We start from the raw sequence: 22,799 nt of genomic DNA on the forward strand, positions 1-22,799 counted from the left end.
ATTTTTATGGGTACCAAACTGTAAGTCTTTTACAATCTATTTATTCTCACCTCTTCTTCAAGGTGAATGCCTTCCTGTCCTTTCTGGTTCCCATGGCGTTGATCTCAGCATTAAATGGAGTTATTGCCAGTCAGCTGCTGCGCATGTTTAGGGAGACGGCACAGGACAATCGCATCTGCATCGTTGGAGGCAACGCTACTATGCTTAGTGTTGCCGTTGAGCCCAACCGTGCCCAATCACTGCGCCATGGAGTCATGGTGCTACGTAAGTACCTTTTTGTGCTCTTAAAGCATACAGTATAATACCATGTTAATAGATGATCTATGCATGCAATCAGCAGCATACAAAAGCAAAGTTTGGATTAAATATGACTGAAAAATACCTATACTTGAGGGTATGCAAGAACAATGTCATTCTATTGCTTTTGTTTCAATAAAAATATGTACTGTCACACACACCATATTAAAGATGCACCAAGGAACTTTGGGCTCTCTATCGACATCTGTGGTTGAAACCAAAGTCCCTTTCAAGGCAAGGCAGTCCACTCCCTGACAGCTATTTTCTATTAATACAAACGGGACACAAGTACAGCTCCTATTTACTTGGATAGGGAAAAACCGAAATCTCAGAAACGGTTGGTCAAGATTACGATCAAAAAATTTATTTCAAACCAGCAGTAATATATGACAACAATGGTATCATAAATAGTGCTTCTGTAGCTTAGATCATGCAAAAAATTATATTTTTCAGATTGGTTCAGCTGATGTGCATGCACTTTCTCGAATTGACTGACAGGCAATGTCTGTATCTAAAAGGTGATTGGCTCTTTCTTTTGTTATGCAAGAGCACTAATGAGTGTGTAGCTCAATGAACAGAATGCTAATAAGGGCCTGATTTCCTTATTAAATCTAATAAAGTCTCTATGAAAACAGCCATAAACTCTGCACAGTGAGACAGTGAAAAGCTTAATTTCATTTACAGCCTGACAGAAAATACAGTGACAAGGAAGTCACAAATGTGTTTAAAACAAACAATTACACACCTGTTACAAAATCTCAGATTACACTTCAGAGGCTCTCTATACTGCCTTAATGTCCAGAGATGATATCTCGTTCATATACAGTATGTAGGTATTTGTGCGTACACATAGACATACATTTTGTATGTTCAAATAGACAACAAACAATATATCGATGTACTGACTGCATCGATAACACTTTACAATAAGGTTCCATTCGTTAAAATTATTTAATGCATTAGGTATCATGAACAAACAATTAACAATATATTTTTACAGCATTTATTCCTGTTTTAATGTTAGTTATTACAAATAAAATTGTTCATTGTTATTTAATGTTGGTTCATAGTGCATTAACTAATGTTAACATGTACAACTTGATTTTAAAAATGTATTAGTATATGTTGAACTTAAAGGGATAGTTCACACCAAAATGAACATTCAGTCATTGTTTACTCACCCCTGTGTTGCTATAACCCCATTTGACTTTCTTTCTCAATTTTGGCCAAGAATGTTACACCTACCAAATGTTTTCGCTGAGGTACTGATCTCTTCAGTCGGAGGTCTGTCACAAATGCTCACCAGTTCAGAATGGAGACGAAACATTCCTGCTTCCTCTATCTCTCTCAGTTTGACTGAGTACTCTGTTTCAAACAAATGTGGCTGGGCATCAAATCTATCTATTCTCCAACTATACTCATCAGACATATTTAGTAAGTTCGGTTCTCTGGTTTGTGTGCAGCTGTGTTGTGTTCTGTTGTTTCTATTAGTCTCATACAATAATTTATTAGACTGAATTATACTTTTGTGTCCTTTTAAAGCTTGAAGAGGTGGTTACCTTAAACTGCCACTGTGTGACATCACTGATCACAACATTTTTTCACAATTTCTCCCTTTGTGTTGAGAAAAAGAAGAAAACTAATATGGGGTTATAACAACACAGGGGTGAGTAAACTGAATTTTGAATTTTGAATTTTCTTTTTTGGGTGAACTAATCCTTTAACATAAAATACATGCTGTAAATGTATTGTTCATTGTTTTTTTCATGTTAACTAATGTAGTTAAAGAAATAGTTCACCCAAAAATGAAAATTTGCTGATAATTTACTCAGGAGTCAGAAAGCGCGTCATTGTTTACATTGTTTTTTTGTTTTGTATTATTTGGAAATTATTTTTTATTTTATTTTATATTGTTTTGAAATCGTTTTGGACTGTTTTGGTTTGTGAATGGTGCTTGGTCTGTGCTTTGTGCAAGTTTCTATTGTAAACAATGATGCGCTTCCGGCCTCCTCCTCCACGTGACGCATGACCTTACCAACGAGCTTACGTCATCGCTCTCATGAGCGCGCGTCACAGAGATGTACGGAAATGAACATTTGTAGTTAAAAAGTATAGAAGTATTGTTTTGTTTCTAAAAATAATAAATCGTTTGGGTTCAGAAGAACTTTATTTGTCTACTGGAGTCGTGTGGATTATTTTGTTGCACCCTAAATATGTATTTTGAACTGTCAAAAAATGGAGTACATTCACTTGCATTGTTTAGAGGAGGAGGCCTGAAATTAAATCCTAAAAGTCTTAAATTTTGTTTTGATGAAGAAAGAAACAGATACATCTTGGATGGCCCGAGGGTGAGTAAATTATCAGCAAATTTCCATTTTTGGGTGAACTATTCCTTTAACTAATGTAAACAAAGGGAACTTTACTGTAAAGTGTTACCGCAGCATCTAAAATGTAAACCTATTTTACATTATGTACAACTTTGAGATATAAATGATGAAGAAAGTTTGTCTGAGAAATATATTTATAAATGATATCCAGATGGGACTAATACAAATAAAGTCATTTGCACTCGTATGGCTGTATCATCAAAGCTCAACAAGTATTAAATATTAGTGAAACGCCAGTGTTACAGTGTAACATGTTTCACTCATTTACAGAGATGTGTGTTTGTGTGTGTGCTCACATACAAAGGTTACAATGGTTCTGACCAGTCTTTAGAACTTACGCACAGAACTAAATGCATTAACTGCATTAAATAAGTGTGATGGAGTTAAACATATTTAATTAATCCATGAATTCCATTTATTTCCACAAATTAAATATTTGGAACCTCTAAGGATTCATAAAGATTTGTATTGTATATCTCAAAAGTTGATGCTGTCAATACCTTGTGTAAATTCAGTGTAAATTCAAACGTAAGAAATTGTATGTGTTCTAGTATCAGAATTTATATACGAATACCCACGTATACTAAGTAAAAGATCACTTTGTAATGTTATTGCTTTTAAGAAAGTTCTGTTTTCCCTGTATTATCAACTTTTCTCTGAAAAATCCACATTTTTTCCCCCCTTCATTTTACAGGTAAATGAAAGCTTAGAGCACTGCATAATCAGTTCAATGTAAATGGAGTTTACTACCCAGAGTGTTTTCTCAGAATCTATGTTGATGTTCTGTCCTGTTGTTTACATGTAGAAAATGTTTTGTGCTGTAGACATCTTCAAACCCACTAATAAGGGAACGCTTTGAGAGACAGGAGCTAAAAATATGTGGTGCCATAGCTGTTTAACTCTCATTTATGAAGCCATTTAAGTTACACTGGACTGATAGCAGGAAGATCATGTATTTTTTACATTAATGGTGTAGTCAAGTCATTTTTATTTGTATAGCACTTTTCACAACACACATCGTTTCAAAGCAGCTTTACAGGAAATCATGCATTAACAAAAAAAATTAAACTGTAATATGTAGAACCCGGTCGATATGGGATTTTTGAGACCGATACCGATTTTAGAGGGGGAAAATTCACCGATTACCGGTATGGTGGCCAATATAGTTCATTTTTGAGCTGGAATGTAAACAGACCTTTTCTATGTGGATTGTTCACCAATTTTGCACCAATATGACTATGCAAAGTACTCAGAAGGTTGCTTTCTTAAACAAATATTTTTATCAAAGAATATTTGACATTATTATTATACATTGTCAACAGATTCTAGAAATGAATAAATTCTTTTTATTTTAATTATTTAATAATTACTATTTATAATTATTGAAAAGAATAAATAAAAATACAATAAATATCTTAAAAAACATCAGTACTGTATGTTCAGTATCAGTCAGTTGCTGACCATTTAAATAAAGAATAAATTCAAATAAATAAATAAATAGCTAAATAAACATCAGTACTGTTCAGTATCAGTCAGTTGCTGACCATTAAAATAAAGAATAAATAAAAATAAAATAAATAGCTAAATAAACATCAGTACTGTTTAGTATCAGTCAAATGCTGACCATTAAAATAAAGAATAAATAAAAAATAAAATAAATAGCTAAATAAACATCAGTACTGTATGTTTAGTATGTCAATTGCTGACCATTAAAATAAAGTATAAATAAAATAAAATAAATAGCTAAATAAACATCAGTACTGTTTAGTATCAGTCAAATGCTGACCATTAAAATAAAGAATAAATAACAATAAAATAAATAGCTAAATAAATATCAGTACTGTTTAGTATCAGTCAAATGCTGACCATTAAAATAAAGAATAAATAAAAAATAAAATAAATAGCTAAATAAACATCAGTACTGTAGGTTTAGTATTAGTCAAATGCTGACCATTAAAATAAAGTATAAATAAAATAAAATAAATAGCTAAATAAACATCAGTACTGTTTAGTATCAGTCAAATGCTGACCATTAAAATAAAGAATAAATAAAAATACAATAAATAGCTAAATAAACATCAGTACTGTTTAGTATTAGTCAAATGCTGACCATTAAAATAAAGTATAAATAAAATAAAATAAATAGCTAAATAAACATCAGTACTGTTTAGTATCAGTCAAATGCTGACCATTAAAATAAAGCATAAATAAAAATAAAATAAATAGCTAAATAAACATCAGTACTGTTTAGTACCAGTCAAATGCTGACTATATTAATACTGCCAGTCAATTATTGGCAGGTTGTAAAACAAGAAGCATTTACACCTGCTGAGACAAGAGATAAACAGTGGCAGTGGTGTAACACCTTATTCTGCTATATAAGTTCAGGGGAAACATTCAGCGGTGGAAAACCAGACTTTTAAAATATAACATTTTATAAATGTAATGACTGGAATTGTTCAGTTAAAGGGGGTACCAAACTGTGAATCCTGAACAAAACAGTTTGGTGAATACAGCTGACAAGCAATGAAAGTAGCAACGTGGTTAGCTAGTTAGCTATAAGCTTGTTGTCACAGAGAGTAAAAGATGGACCAGCATTGTGTCTCACCAACTAGGTAACAGCGTAGCGTGAAATCAACACTCAACAGACACAATCCACCACCGCACCGTTGTCTGCTGAGCTGCAAAAAGATGCTCTGATGTTTACCTTTCAATCTGACTCCACTGACAAACTATAGCTGGCTAACAGCAAACAGACATGAGTGACATGGTTGTCAGGGACAGGGTTAACGTTATATTAGTTATATTGAAAAGGGAAAATGATGGGGTCATTGTTTATTAACTTTCCAGTATGTATTTCACAAACTAGTAAGCAACTTACCGTGAAGACGGTAACTCTGCCCTGTCTGCAGAGCCACTGTCAGCTCAGAGTCAGCTCTGTAAACAATGGAGTAGGAGCGTGCTCTGCTGGACAAACTACGTAATGACACCAATTCTAAAGCATTGTTTTCTGCATTATATGTTCTGAAAAAAGTTTTCATATCTGCACATATCGGTAAACATATACGCCGATACCGATATATCGGTGAAAGGCTAATATCGGCCAACATTAGTAATATCTATAAAGTCTTAAAGTGATCATTGTGTAGTTTGATTAAATATTATTGTAAATTGTGTATAAAAATGTAATAATTAAATAATTAAATAATAATTGTATTTAGAACCCCTTTGAGCAACCCCTAGGAGAAACCAGGCTTACTGTGGGGGCCAGTTTCCCTCTGGCTAAACAGCATGAATATGATGCCAATATTAGTTATTTGTGTGCAGTGCAAGTCATGGTTTAAAATGTGTAAATTAAGCGTTAAGGTCCAGTGTTTAAAAAAAAATAAAAAATAAAAAATGAACTGTAAAATTAATGACTAATGTCTTTGAAGTCCATCCTGGATTAACTGCAGAAGTTCACATATATGCATTGTCCTTTGTTAGTTGGCTGATAAAGGCTTTTGTTGGCAATTAAATGATAGTCTATGTATTCCATTTCAAGAGTGTAGTCCATCAATAGACAAAGGTGATGGAGGCAGAGATTAAAGAGGTGCATCGCAATTCAACTGGCAGGTCATTTCGGTGAGGTTCGGTGGGGTCCATCCTAAATCCAAGATTCAGGCAGTGACATGAAGTATCCGATGTCTTACAGTGTAGTGAAGACTCTAGGGAGGGTCTCCAGAGCTAGATTGTTTTGCCAGTTGACTGCAACCTCCATTAAAAAGGTGAGTGTACCGGTGTAAGATGGTAGACTGCTCTCACACCAGTTTACAGCACCATGGGGAGACAATCATTTATTTAAAACCTACTGTTCATTGATGTTACTATTTATTTAAGATGCATCTTTAAAGAGATTGCTTCATGTGAATTAAAAAAAAAGAACGAATTGCATTGCATTAATTCATCACATATATGTTGTTTTATTTTGTATTTTAGCTAAATTTAGTTTAATATTTTAATATCTAATGCAGTTCAAGCATTTAAGTGCCTAAATACTTTTTGGGGCCACTATATGCTCAAGTTTAAACTGTTACAAAGCCTATTTTTTTCACAATCTTCACCGTTCCCGATCCTGCAGTGTCTGTGAGACCCTGCAAAGTTTGCTATGAAGTTAAGAACCTAGTCATTTGCCCCCAAAACACACCATCTGTCAGTGTGACAGCACTCCCACTCACAGGGGAAGGTGATCCCTAGTTAAGGTTAGGCCTGTCGCGATTATTAAATAATCGTCTGATCACGGTTATTTGATCTAATCGTGGTTATTTGAGATAACCGCGATTATTGTGCACTTCAAATTCCAATCACATTTAATGCCCAAATAAGGGAATTTTAAGCAAATATATATGCTAAATTTCCTCAACGGCACGTTTGTGTGTCATTCAGTTGATCTCCGAGCGTTACTGAGCTGCACCGCAGATGTCAACCAGCAGCACCTGTCTGGAAGAGCGTCTGAAGCGCTCTGATGCATGTGCCGTCAGCAAAGGGTCACACCAAAGTCCCTTGAATATATAAACAAACAAATATAAACTTTGATAGTGAAAGCAAAGCGCTAAGGCTTTACTTTAAACGATCATGTAGTGGCAAATGTAGTGGCAAAATGTATTCTGATTGATATAAGCAGTGTTAATGACACATTGGAGGAGACACACTCTGTTTCTGTGGAGTGATCAAATAATGAAACAAAATCTCAAGGTTTTGCATCATGAGAAATGAGGGCTCGTTGGTTTAATCAAAGACCATTAAAATAATATGTGAACATGAAGTAATTAGGACAGCAATATTTTACTATTGCAAAATTTAATATAAATATAAAAACAAATATATATTTTATTTTTTATAAAACATATATAGCCTATAATATAAAATACAGGAGTTCCAAAAAACAGCTTAAATGTAAAACTAACCAAAACCAAAGTTGACCAAAACGAGAGACATATTTTAAGTATTTAGAAATATTTTGATATTTAAAACATTATTTTTCATATCATTCATAAGTTTTTAAAGGCTTAAAAGGAAATCATATACAGCTGTGCTGAAAAGTTTGCATACCCTTGGAGAATTGGTAATGTATGTACCATTTTTAAAGAAAACATGAGTGAGCAGGCAAAACACATTTCTTTTATTTCTTATGGGAATTATATTCAACTGTAAGTTATAACAGAATGGCACAATCATAAAACAAAACATGGCAACAAAGAAAAAAATGAAATGACCCCTGTTCAAACGTCTACGTACCCTTAGTTCTTAATACTGTGTATTGCCCCCTTTAGCATCAATGACAGCGTACAGTCTTTTGTAATAGTTGTCTATGAGGCCCCAAATTCCTGCAGGTGGTATAGCTGCCCATTCGTCTTGGCAAAATACCTCCAGGTCATGCAAAGTCTTTGGTCATCTTGCATGAACCGCAGGTTTAAGATCTCCCCAGAGTGGCTCGATGATGTTAAGGTCAGGAGACTGTGATGGCCACTCCAGAACCTTCACCTTTTTCTGCTGTAACCACTGGAGGGTCAACTTGGCCTTGTGCTTAGGGTCATTGTCGTGCTGGAAAGTCCAAGAGCATCCCATGTGCAGCTTTCGTGCAGAAGAATGCAAATTGTTTGCCAGTATTTTCTGATAACATGCAGCATTCATCTTGCCATACAATTTTCACAAGATTCCCCGTGCCTTTAGAGCTCACACACCCCCAAAACATCAGTGAACCACCACCATGCTTCACAGTGGGGATGCTATTCTTTTCACTATAGGCCTTGTTGACCCCTCTCCAAACATAGCATTTATGGTTGTGACCATAAAGCTCTATTTTGGTCTCATCACTCCAAATTACAGTGTGCCAGAAGCTATGAGGCATGTCAAGGTGTTGTCATTTGTGGCATTGTCGCAGTAAAGGCTTCTTTCTGGCAACTCGACCATACGGCTAATTTTTGTTTAAGTATCGTCATATTGTGCTCCTTGAAACAACCACACCATCTTTTTCCAGATGCAGCCTGTATTTCTCCTGAGGTTATCTGTGGGTTTTCCTTTGTATCCCGAACAATTCTTCTGGCAGTTGTGGCTGAAATCTTTCTAGGTCTACCTGACCTTGGCTTGGTATCAAGAGATCCCCGAATTGTCCACTTCTTAATAAGTGATTGAACAGTACTGACTGGCATTTTCAAGGCTTTGGATATCTTTTTATATCTTTTCATTTTTATAAAGTTCCATTGTCTTGTTACGCAGGTCTTTTGACAGTTATTTTCTGCTCCCCATGGCTCAGTGTCTAGCCTGCTCAGTGCATCCACGTGAGAGCCAACAAACTCATTGACTATTTATACACAGGCACTAACTGCAATTTAAAAAGCCACAGGTGTGGGAAATTAACCTTTAATTGCCATTTAAACCTGTGTGTGTCACCTTGTGTGTCTGTAACAAGGCCAAACATTCAAGGGTATGTAAACTTTTGATCAGGGCCAAAAAGGAGCCAAAGAACTATGTGATGATAAATGGCTTCATATGATCACTATCCATAAATAAAAGACAAAATCAATGCCAAAATTTCACAATTTCTGCCAACTTTTGAGCACAACTGTATCCCTGTGTTATTATCTGATTTATATCTTTTTTAGTTAAATATGAAATATGACAGTTAATATGACAATTAATCATGAAAGCCCTAAAACAGACAATTAATTGTCATAGCCCTAAAACAGAAAATTAATCGTCATAATCGCAATTATTTGTTTGACAATTAATCGTCAGCCAAATTTCATAATCGTGACAGCCCTAGTTGAGATTAATTTAAGAGCCAGCAAATCACTAATTAAGCATGTTTACATACATAATTAATGTAATTAAGGTAAATCTGCAGAGGACAATTTCTTTTTGCCCAGAGGTTTCACACAGGGTCAGAGAGTGTTGGCAGTGCTTTTATCCATTCTTCTCAATTTATCTAATGTCACCTTCACTTGGTTCTACATCAACTGATGGATGGATGGATGGATGGATGGATGGATGGGCAAGAGGTCTGTGGTATTAAGAGGGTGGTAGAGAGAGAGAGACAGGGAAGGAGATCTCTTTTCATTGGTTTGTGATTTAATTAGGTGCTTGTCTTAACCCTGTGCAGGGACTATGACAGGAAGTGTCACTCTCAACTGAGAAGAGGAAGTAATCAGAGAGATTGGACATGGAAAAAGGCAACCTCATCTCTGCTCTCTTTCAGATGTTAATAATTGTTTCACAGCAAGATTACACACCCCACTTTGAATATTCCTTGCTGTTTCTCTCGCAAAAATGCTTTATACAAGCACCATAAATTAAGTAAAGTTACATTTAGTTGTATAATGAGCCTTAGGGTACGTTTACACGACAACGATGTACTCAAAACTGAAACGTTTTTCCTTTGTGTTTTTGAAAAGTTTCGCATACAGACGACAATGTTGTCAAAACGATCTCCGTTCACACGGATCCGTGAAAATGACTAAATAGGCTGTATTATGCATGCCAGGCCAGTAGTTGGCGATGTCACTTTGTAAAGAAACACTACGCGCCTGCGCACGTAAGCATTCTTCCATAAAGCGGTGAATTTCAAACAATGAAGATGGCGATCGCTGGTCGATAGTAGTGATGCAGTAAATCTACACTTTGCTGGTGAAGCATCAATAAACTCAATCTTGAGCAGCACAAACACAGTCCTGTAGTCCGCCATTGTAGTTTTGACAAATTCGCGTTTTTGTATGTTTACACGGAGAAGATAACGGCATCGTTTTCAAAAACTGGCACTTTGAAAACCGTTTTCAAAAGATTGCGTTTTCAGGCCCCAAAATGCCGTTTTTAGTTGAAAACGTTGTCGTGTAAACGGCCCCTTGCTAAATGAGAGTAAACCCAATGAATGAAACTGGAGAGGGGGCAAAATTTATTGGAAATAATATTGAAAAGCAGTGCATAAATACCATATTTACCACCAAAATAATAGAACTAATTAGGCCTTATCAAAGCAGAGTACCAAACAAGGATTTTATTCATATCAAAATGTGTTTATGCATCTGTTGAATTTAAAATGAATAGAGATGAAATGGACAAGCTTATTATTTGTTTCACCCAGCACCTTAAAATCCAATAAATGTGTGTTTGTATGTGTTTAGGTTTGTATGCTGTACACGGCACCCATTTGTGATGTTGACAGCGCTGTCTGAACCAGTCAGTGTTTTGTTGATCTGTTGCTCCATAGGCACAATCCTCTCCTGTAGTCTCTGTCACTGATCTGTATTTATATTTCTTTATAAAACCAATGCTAGTGAGGGAACAGAGTTTTCAGGCAGGATTTGACAATAAATAAAGGCTGACTGAACACACAAAAAAAGCTAATAAGACAAAAGCGAATTCTTGATTTAATTTCAGAAAATTTCAACCATGGCTGTGGAGCAATCTTACCCTGATACATTCACATTCAGATTCAGTGTGGCTTACTGGTTTAAGGCTCCATTAGAGATAAGAAGATAAAACAGGTAATTTAAAGTGGCACTGAAAGAATTGAATTAACTAAAGTGAAAAAAAGTTAAAGGTGCTCTCAGTATTATTCCCTCATTGAAAGAGTTTAACACCCAAAATATTTAATAATAATAATAATAATAAAAGCTTGTATTTCATTTTACATGGAGTAGGTCAGGACTATGATCAATTGAATACTACTGGCTTTATTGCAGTAATCATGACTATTTCTACAATCTTTTACAAATGTCTACAATGACATTACCCTTTGAGTGTTGCTTCAACTATGCTGTTAGGTGTCAGTATGTCCAAGACAGTTGCAACATAAACAAGAAATTACTACGTGCACCTTTACTACCAAAATGCCTTGAGCAGGCTGCCAATTTACTACTGTAAACTGAAACTTACTTTACAGAACAACATGTACAGTATATGATGCATAATTTGTCCAAGTATTTTTAACACAAATACTTTAGGTTAAAAAATTATTCAAAATAATCATAATAATAATAATAATTAGGGTGTGTATCTTGTGTTCTGTAACTGGTCACCATCTCTTTGCTTTTTTGCCTTCATAGTAAGTTGTCTTGCAGTGTGACACATTAATTTTTGAAAGTACAAATATTGTATGTGATCTGTCAAATAATGTGAGGTCATATGAGCTGCACAAATAATAATTATTAAAGAATTAGTAATATGCTGTTTAACATAGTTTTAGTTGTAATACCATGTTCCAGAGGAAGCAGTAAGGGTTCAGAGAAAATTCGGCACTGAATGTACCTGTCATAATAACCGGAAATAGGAGGGGCTTGTCGTTGACAGCAGCCATTCACTTACGTGCTGGAGGGGAAGTAGTTTCTTCCTCCTTCATAATAAAAGTGCTAATGATCTATTTGCTAGCAAAAAGGTATTAACTGAATGTGTTTTAAAATTAAACCTTCTTCTGAATTGCCCTTTTTGTTTTACTTCACTTATTTCCTTTTATAAAATCATCGTCATCCTCATTCAGACTGTGGGGGCACATGCCTCCTCAGATTTTTGAGCCAAGAGGATTTTGAATGGATTATTTGAATTTTTTTAAACGTATTTGTACCTTCGATAATTAAATAAATGATTATTCATGTACAAACAAATTTCTGTGGGAGAAATCTTTATTCACATGTCTAAATTTTGTCAGTCCAAATCCAATGGAGTATATGTTCTGCTATACGTGACGTCCAGTGCTGCTTCGGAGATTGCGCTCATGGTGGAGTTCCAGTACAAAGGGAAAGCGCAGTGTTATGGTAATAAAAACTAATTAATTGCATCAACTTCAGTGCAGTTAACGTTTGCCAACTATGTCTGATTTCTGTGGAACAGTCTATCAGGTTTATTTTTAATTGTCTAACATATATTATTTCTCTTTTCTTAATCTTTAAAGAAAGCAGTGGCTCATTATCTTATTTCAGGGTCAATCTCCTTTCTAGTCATTTTTAAAAACTTTAAGTAATGCAAGGAGATTTTACAAGGTTCCTCAGTAGCCGCATGCTCCGTATTTTCAATGGGAGAAAGGTGGCGGGCGCCAAATGGATAGAAGCAGCAGCGCTTTGTTTGATGACTGCTTAGCACACACTGCGCAAGCTAAGAATATTTTAGCTTTTCAGACATGACTTTAATCAGCTGGCATTTAGCCTTAAATCAGTTCCCTTAAGAACAGTCTGATCGATCACTCTCTATTCACTACATATAGTAAATACTGGCTTTGTTTCCCATGATAATCCCAGTATCATGGAAACAAAGACAAAGAGTATGTTATAAATAGCATTATTATACTGGCAAATTTGTTTATACACAAAGCTACATTTATGAAGACCCAACCTGTTTTCAGTATTTTTTAAATGAAGTACATTTTATTTTTATAGTTCAATGAGATGTATTAAGAAAAATAAATAAATAATTTTGTGGCATTCATCAGAAAGCCGTGGAACGACCAAACTTTGGTTTACAAAAATAATGTTTTTTTGTTTGTTTGTTTGTTTGTTTGTTTACTCTTTTTCTCTCTTTTTTTTTCCTCCTTTACCATTATGTTGTTGATTGCTCAGCTTAGTTAAGATGTTTGTCATAATGTTTTGGTGCCTTGTTTGTTAAAAAAATGGCTATGTAGTGCATTGTGTGGCCATATTTAAGACATTTAAAACCATATTTGTGGTTAGAGAAAATATGTTAGAGAAATAACGCACTGTTAGAGAAATGCAAAATATTTTATTTAGTTAATTTTCTTAGTTTTATTAGCTATTTCTTACACTGAACACGAAATACAATATTCACATGATTGCCTCATTCAAAGATAGGCTACATGTTTTCACACTCTATTGAGCTGAAGCATTTGTTGCGTTTGTGCTGCCGCCTTTTGCACCACCTCTCATGTCGTGTATAGTGAGTGCATGCAAAAAGAGGGGGCAAAAAAGGTTGGAGGGGGTCGGTTGGATTGAGGTGGCCCCTTGAAAAAAAATAATAGGTGAATTACATCCCTGTTGGTAATTACTTAAAACTGACAAAATACTACAGCTTTCTGGGGTAGTAAAATTAAGCTTAATTGTACAGTGAACTAAACCTAAATCAAAAACATTTTTTTGTTACCAGAAATATTTTCTTGATATTTGCCTTTCATCACCACTGCATGTCTATCTCAGACCATAACATATTGGGCAGAAATACTTTGTAATTCTAGTTATGTTGTTTATCATGCAAAATAGGAATAGCCTACTATACTTGCTGTCTAAATGAAGGATGACAGCATTTTGTTGTCCATAGACATTTATTTAACTTTAGAATATTTTATTGCGCAATAAGTTCAATTTCACATTGTGTAGTGCAGCTGTAATTTCAAATGATCTAATTCAGAAAACAAGACTTGTAATAATAATGACAATGCTAACAATATTAAGTCGAGTCTTTATACATCTGATTAAAGAAATATGTTGTGATTATTTTATAAAATGAACTCAACCGCTAACACTGGAAACAAATGTCATTCGTTACTCTGGAAGTTTAGCTATTGGCTGCTGTCTTTGTTTGGATGCTAATGACTGGCGGCTGCCAGCAGCAGGTTCTTCATACTATTTTACAAAAATGGCAGGAACTTCCTGCTGCCAGCTGCCATTTTAGAAGTTTAGAATACCCAAGTTAAAATTTCCCACTTCCGACCTCAGTGTATTCTAGTCAATCACACCTCATGGTCACATGTACAGTACACGCAACAAGATGGCACCATGACTCAACAAGAAGATTCCATTGGCACAAAATGAGAAGGGAGGACCCAAATGCAGAGGCAAGAATATGGGCTTTATTATAATATAAAATCAAATCTCATAAGGGAGAAAAAAACAGAACAAAACACTCAAAAACAATTCAACAGAAAACCAACCGAAGTAACAGCATGAGAAAAAGGAACTAATCAACTGGGAAAACACACAAAACAATCTGGCACAGGACTGAGAGGGGAGCTTAAGTAGGGAAGGGTAATAGGGAGCAGGTGCTGCTGATGATCAGCTGGGTGGAGCAGTTGTCCCTGCAATGGAGCTGGCGTTCTCCACGTGGCACCTGCAAACACAAGGAGAGGGAGAAACACGCACCAACACATGACAAGACAAACAGAAAGGACTGTTCAGCCAGGACTGTGACATCTGTGTTCTTATGCCAATTATGGCAACAACAACAACAAAAAACTGAAAAGTCATGAACACAATATATATATATATGTTTATTCATTTGGTGCAGTGAAAACACTTTAAAAAAAATAAGTATCTCAAAACCTAGCTCTGCATTATGCTCGTTGTCGCTGCCATCTTGGAAATGATGCTCCTTTGACATTACGAGCCAGATATCAGACTTCGAGCACCATTCCAATCATTATTTTCAAGTAGGAGGTGGGGAAATTCTGAGTTCAGAGTTGTCTGGAATGCACAATAAGGCCCTTTCAGAGTGAACTTCTCATCTGTAAAAGGCAGAGGACAGACCTGTTGAAAAGTGCGTTGCACCACTTACTGTCTCGGAGTAAAATTGACTGTCATCAGTGCTTGGATGTGCTAATAGCGAGTATTTGCACTGCTTTTTGGTGTGAATGGGTTTAGTCAAATGTCACACCGCAGGACATGTCAGCTTTCCAAAAGCATTACATATCATCTACTCATGTTGATAATGATAAAAAGAAAGAAAACAGCTAAAGTGATTGCTGATGGCACAAACCTCTGATAACTGAGGGAGTACTGCCGTTTTCAAAAGAAACTAAAGCTGGTTAACTGGGACCAATATTTATCGGTCTTTAGCTTCCTTCTCTTGTGTTTTTATCTTTTAATTGCTTCTAGCCTCATGTAGGGAATTTATTCATTTTGGGTTACTAGAAGAGCCTTGGGCTTGAATTAATCATTCAAGAAAAGCAGATCAAAAAAGGATTGTCATAAATATTATTCATTCACAAAATCTTAAGCTGCAGTTATATGAGTCAGCATTTCTGCTGACATTTCAAAGGAAAGAGGAACAGCTTTATAATTCTCTCACTTTCATAGGCAAAACCACACAGACATATATGCAGACATTTTAATCACCATCTGTGTGACAAATAGGTAACTAGTTTGATGCAGAAAGAAATTAACTATGGTTTTTAGTTTTTTTTGCTCCTGGCTCTGAGCGAAACAATAGAAGGAGCATTATGTACATCACTGTTGTCTAAACAAGCTGACCTGTTTGGTTGTAATGAATGGCTTTGTTTGTGATAAATTGGCAGGAATTAATAATTCAATTATATAGAATTATATTTGAAATTACCAGTCTACAAAACTGATATTTTCCACATTTCTGGTAAATAACTATTTATTGGTAAAAAACAAAAACAAAAAAACAAATGGTGTCTTGCTGAAAGCCCAACAATTTTATATGACTGGATGGAAGTATTTATTATTTTCAATGCCATTGAACTAAACTGAAGCAAAACTCCTTGTTTGAATAAATATCAGCCTGTCATGATTCACTGTTGTTTCACCTTATGTTTTGCCCAGTCATCTGTTTCCCCCGGACTACACTTCCCATAATTCCCTGCCCTCATCACTGCCAGCTGTTCCCTATTGTTCTCACCTGTGTTTCATTTCCTCATTTACCCCTGTGTATATAATGCCCTGATTTCTACCCAGTCTTTGTGAGTTGTGTTTTTCTCTCCTGTTCTTATGTACCAGTTCCCATTGTGGATGTTGCCTTTGTTTGTTTTATTTCCTAGTTCTTAGTTCAGCCTTGTTTCTGAGTTTTCCATGTTCTTTTTGTACTTTTACTTTATTTCTTTATTAAACTTCTTTAGCTGCACCTAGATCCTGCTCTTGTGACTTCCTTTTGAATTGTTACAGAGCAACTCAACAAAGTCTGGGTAGAAATCAGGGCATTATATACACAGGTGCAAATGAGGAAATGAAACACAGGTGAGAACAATAGGGAACAGCTGGCAGTGATGAGGGCAGGGAATTATGGGAAGTGTAGTCTGGGGGAACAGATGACAGGGGCAGAACATAAGGCGAAACAACAGTGAACCATAACACAGCCTCTGCTTAAAGGTATAGTTAACCCAAAAATGAAATTCTCTCATTTTCTCACCCTCACGTCATCCCAGATAGTCTGAAACCTAGATGTTTAGAAGAATATCTCAGCTCTGTAGGTCAATATAATGCAACTAAATGGTGACCAGAAGCTCTAAAATGCACAAAGGCAGCATAAAAGTAATCCATATGACTCCAGTGGTTAAATCTATATCTTCAAAAGCTATATAATAGGTGTGGGTGAGAAATCTTTTTTACTATAAATTCTCATCCCTGTCCAGTAAGTGGCAATATGCACAAAGACTTTGGATTGGCAAAAATGAGAAGAATGTGGAAGTGGAGATTGATAGGAAAAACTAACAGTGAACATGAGGGAACTTAAGTAAGGGGAAGGTAATAGGAAACAGTTGCCACTGATCATCTAGCGTGAACAAGCGTAGTCAATGAGGCACTGTTAGTTTCCTTCACTTGGCACCTGAAAGCACATGAGGGGAAGGGAAACACAGACACATGGACCAATACACAGCAAAACAAACAGAAAAGGAATGGTTGTCCTGACAGGGTCGTGACATTTGGTCACCATTCACTTGCATTGTGAAGACCTACAGAACTGAAATATTCTTCTATCTTTGTGTTAAGCAGAAGAAAGTCATACACATTTGGGACGGCATGAGGGTGAGTAAATGATGAGAGAATTTTCATTTTTGGGTGAACTATACCTTTAAAAATTAGGTCAACAAGTTGATAAAAAAATGACTTGTTTTATTATGTCTTTCTTGGTGCTTTTCATTTCATTACAAACTATTTTAACCACTAAATTATTACTAAATGTTCTGAACATTTCTGAACAAAGCAATATGGAAGACTAGTCAATACTAGCTTTTCATACTCTGTTTACATTAGTTTTTAAAGTCATTATGAGTTGGCTTGAAGTGGGTGGAGGACATTGAGAAACAAGAGGCAAATCTGTGCTGTCAGTGGCCTACGCTGCCCTGTATGATTGATCAATAACCTTGTGCCTCCAGTCAAGAGTCTCATTCAGAGAGAACAACAGAGATTAGTGAGCTAATCCCAGTTTAACTCAGATCAAACATGGAGTATCGGATAAACTGAAAGGGGACAGATAAAAAGGAGTGAGACCGAGATCAGAGATAAATAAATGGCTGATGCACTGTAACATTGCCGGATGCAAATCTGTTTCATTGAGGAAACAAATTATGAGTCATATGTTTTCCCCCTTTTAAAGGCTGAAGCCAACCGCAGGGCCCTTGAAAACTTGTTCATTTAGATACATTATCACACAAGAGTGAAAATGTTGCTCACTGTGACCATATCTTACCTATTGCTTTCTTTTGATTTTATTCACTGCAGGTGCTGTGGTCATTGCTTTTGTGGTGTGCTGGTTGCCATACCATGCCCGAAGACTAATGTTCTGTTACGTCACCGAATGGACACAGTGAGTGTCACATCAAACACAATCAGAAATCACAACACAATCATATAAAATAAATTCCACATCTGAAACATTCTCTCAAATCATCTATTCACCTTCTCTCACTGGAGAACATACACAAACGGCTAATGGCTGAGCACATAACATACAACTGCAAAGGCGTGTGGTTGACTTCTGAATTGAGGAGGCAAAGTCTGGTGTTTTTTGTTTTTGTGTTTAATCCAAAATAAATTCATGTTCCATTTCTATTTGATGTTTACACAGTTTTCAGGTTAAAGGCTTATGGAACGCATTTACCTTGCACTATAAACAAGCAACCAAGAGGCCTACTGTAATAATTATATCATATTTATATCAACATTTATTAAAACCAAGACACATTGCTTCATAAATTATAACTACAATAATAATGTTAAAAGCTTTTTTTTTATCTTTTATTTCTGCTAACTTTGACTTATTATTAATAGTCACCTTCTCAGACCATTAGTTTCAAATCTTCGTTTAACACAGTAGGTATAATGATGGTCTCTAAGCTCAATTTAACTTGCTACAAATTAGCTCACTCACAGATCATTACAAATTTCAAGTAATTTCAAGTTAATTTTGATTTGGACGTAACAGAATGTGGTAATGTGAGGTCTAAGTGTGTGAGTTGTTTACTCTGTAATTAGTCTAGCCATTTACCCAAGTTTGACCCATTTAGGTTGATTTTGGACTGGTTGCAAGCATTATAGGTGGGCAGTATTGCATTGAGAGGGTCATCAGCCAATCACAGTGATTTGGAGGCACTGTCTCTGTCATGTGACTTTGCACTTATACAGTGTTTCGCTGTTACCCCCTAACATTCACGCCATACTTTTGGACCTCAAAGAGAACGCAATGAGATCAAGGGAAGCAAAAGAGACAATGCCTCCCTCTGAAATGCTGGTATCGCTGTTGGACTTTAGAAAAATGAATGCTTTACACATTATTTGGTCTCATTTTTCATAATATTAAGCTAATTCTAAAAGATGCACTGCTTCCCTTGTCTCTTTGGATAAAAAGCCCTTGCCTCAAATTAATATTAAATTCTTCTGTTTTTCAGAGTAACATTTCCTGAAGTCAAAGAGATTCTTATAAATCACATACATAGTAGCTAAAGATGACTAAGTTATAGCCTGTAGCTAGCTTGCTGCACACTATAGCTCCACAAATCAGTTTTTTTTTCCGGGCAGACATTGTTCAGAAGTCCCCCGCACCCACGAACAGCAATGCTCATGAATCATACTGCACATGGTGGTAGTGATTTCTTGGAGTTTTCTTCTATGATTGAGGAGCAGATCAATAAATCTGTGGCAATGCGTAACTTATCATTTATAACAACAACAAAAAAAAAAATAACACTACATGCACATTGGAATCTAATCTGGACAGGTCAGCCTGGAATGTGGAGAAATACATCTTATTTTTATCACTGGCTGACTGTACATAGATTTATGCTGCATTTATGCTTAGCTTGCATGAACTTTCCTCAACCGAATGCTGATGAGTGATGAGACATTTTTATGGTCAAATTCAATGTACAGATCATCTCAATGCAAGTCGAACATCCAGAAATGGCACCAAGGAGATTTGAAATTTGAACCCTTGCACAAAATGCAGACATTTTGGGAGTCTGCATGGATAACAGTAAAAACACTAGATTTGTACATTTTCTAATAGGAATGTGAGTGGTGCTAGCCCATTCAATACTGCCCACTGCCATAATGCCAAGGTGTTTAGAGTGGATTGCGTGTTGCTATTTAGATGCTAGAGTGTTCTGGGTGATTGCTTAGGCATTGCTAGATGGTTGCTAGACTGGTTGTCAGGTTGTTACTTTCTGGCCCAAGTCAAAAGAGCCCACCCCCTAGTCCCTATAATATTCTGGTCCCTATGGCTCAGGTCCCCCTTTCAGTGTTATTAGGGGACTTTTTCATCTGTTATCATCTGACAGGTGAAAGGTTGGTTAGAAAAGTAATAGCCCATGACACGTGTCTTCAACAAGAAATTTGTTTGAATTATCAAACAGATGATTCAGGTTATGCAGCAATATTTAATACTTAGGTTTAGGGGGTTGTTCGAATACCTAACTCTAAGCATAAGCAATAGTAATATTGATGCTTGTCTTGCATGCACCACTAATAATCAAGGGCGTGTTTAATGATAGAAGTGAGCTGTATCTGTACATTTGAGCAGCTGTATCGATTGCAAGAATCTACTACACCTTTGTGGAAGTCCTTTACTGTGTGCAGTGAGCTTAGGCACACTGTACATTTGATGTTTTAGTAAAGTGCAAGGGATCAAAGGATGGGGGAGTGAATGTGAGAGAGGAAAAGGAGAATGAAAGACAAACAGCACCAGTGAAATGGGAGGCAGCATTAGGGGTTTGATGAAGAGGATGATATGCTAGCAAAGTATTGAAAATAGTACAGGAGTATGTAGACATCAAATAAATCAACTGTCAAAATGCAAATGAAGAAGATAAGGATGAATGCAAGCCTCGTAATACCAATGTGACAGTTTTACAAGCAGTTTTATTAAATAAAGGCAAGGTCTTTTAATTTATAACAAAAGGCTCCCTGCTTAGATGGCTCCAGACTGAGGTTGGTGATGTCTGAAGGAATCAGACTATCATTTAGCCTGAATACTGCTAATAGAAACTCCATTCACCTTAACAGGCCCCAGTCTGCATGTCCAGGTGACAGACTGAACAGTTGCGGTATCTTTCTTGTCACTGTATAATATCCTCTCACTCCTATTAATACAGTCTGATGTGATGCTAGATCTGTGTGAAACTTAACAAGAAATGTCCAGTTCACTTTTTACCCCCAAATCAATAGAAAGAGAGGAATCAAATATTGCAAAAATAAAATGTAGTCTACTGTTAGGACCCCTAGGTTTTTTTGCATTGTTACATTATTTTCAAGATCAGTTAAGCACATTTTACCCCACAATTGTCATGACTGTAATATGTGTGGTATGGTTTTTCTCATTACTTTTAATCATGATTCTCATTACTGTAATTCAATAAAAAAAAAAGTCATGCTAAAAGAATGCCAATAACTGTCTGGAACATTGTCTGATAATCGATGAAAAAGGCATCGATCCCAAGCCTTATATATATATGATTTTTTTCACTCATATGTGACACAGATCTGTTAATTGGATGATGGTGTGAACAGCCAAAAGCGCTTTGAATCTGACATTTTCAAATCCGATCTGGGCCTCTTTCATATGTGGAAATAAATCGGATACGTATATGATTTTTTCAATGTGTCTTCGGTGTGAACAGCCAGGTCATATTTAATGTGATTTTTACATTAATCTACCTCAACATTCGTCATTTACATGCTTGATTTCCAGCATATATACACCTGTTATATTTTAAAACTTTTAAGTGCGAGTCATATCTGTCTAGTTAACGCATTCAGTTTCTTTTTACAGAAAGAAAATAAAAGTATAGGCTTCAACAGTTGGGTTCAGCGATTCGTTTGGATTGCACGTTAAATATGCGTATGAAAAGATACAGATGTAGATTTTTATAACGCCGCTCTTTGCTTGAGTCACTCGCTCAGAAAACACAGTTTCTATATTTCTCAAACTGGATAAAAATACGAATGCAAGCCAATCAATGAAAATATGAAATAAATAAAGATAACTGTTCTTACCTTACATACATGTAATGCCATTTTTCCTGCTGTCTTTCGATGATTATTTAAGTTCCACCATACGAAGGCAAATGACTACATAAAAATACTTTATCCATCGATGGTCTTTCTCCATCACTCACAGACATATTGTTAGACAGGCATGTGTCCTATCTGTGTTAAAAACTGATAATTAAATTTTTTTATTATAATTTAATTCCTTATTCATTCTACAATGATGAACGTGCCGGAGTTTGTTATATGCATGCTCAAGGAGTGCTACACGCATGCGGGTCAGTTTAGGAGTGTCGGCTGTTTAGACCAGTGTCTAAAATGGGCTACATTTTAAATGTCATGTGAACAACCTAATAAAAATTCAGATTTAAGTGAAAAAACAGATCTGGGCCACATTCATCTGCAGTGTGAATGAAGCCTATGCAATGTCTCACTTTGGTTGCGTCTTGTCTTACTAATTTTCAGTGTCTCTAGTCATAAATGCTCAAAGGCGCGGGAAGGGGAGTGCTGAGGGTGCTGAAGCACCTAGTTAGCAAGACTGGAAACAGTGTCAACGAGATTCCATATATTTAGTTGTATATATGCAGTATATATAATTTTCTGTTGTTTATGTTAATAAAAATTGTGTCCCGTTTCGGAGAGATTTGTCTTGCTTGTGGGCTATGCCGAACTGAAGAGAGCCCTTGTGATGGACACTAGTGAACTTTTTATTCTAACTTTATATAATTAAATTGTACTATTGTATCATTACTGTTGTTTAATAATAAATATTATAGTATAATATTTATATGAATAAAAACAAATTAATCAATCCTCAATCTTAAGTTTTTTTCTCCAGAAAAATATTGTGCTTTATTCATGTGTAAGCTCATCCTTTGAAATTATAATCATTTCCACAAAAAACAAACAAAAAAAA

At 35.7% G+C, this 22,799-nt stretch overlaps 1 protein-coding gene across 1 annotated transcript in view; it reads left to right on the forward strand.

The window, feature by feature from the left end:
- LOC127419267 (neurotensin receptor type 1-like) overlaps positions 1–22,799 on the forward strand; it is a 51,938-nt gene that overhangs the window by 23,342 nt on the left and 5,797 nt on the right. Inside the window, exons 2-3 of the mRNA XM_051660539.1 lie at positions 63–264; positions 18,122–18,206. Of these exons, the coding sequence (XP_051516499.1) occupies positions 63–264; positions 18,122–18,206 (287 nt within the window). The remainder of the gene's footprint in view (positions 1–62; positions 265–18,121; positions 18,207–22,799) is intronic.

This window comes from Myxocyprinus asiaticus, chromosome 28, assembly GCF_019703515.2.
Source record: "Myxocyprinus asiaticus isolate MX2 ecotype Aquarium Trade chromosome 28, UBuf_Myxa_2, whole genome shotgun sequence".
NCBI classification, from domain to species: Eukaryota; Metazoa; Chordata; class Actinopteri; order Cypriniformes; family Catostomidae; genus Myxocyprinus; species Myxocyprinus asiaticus.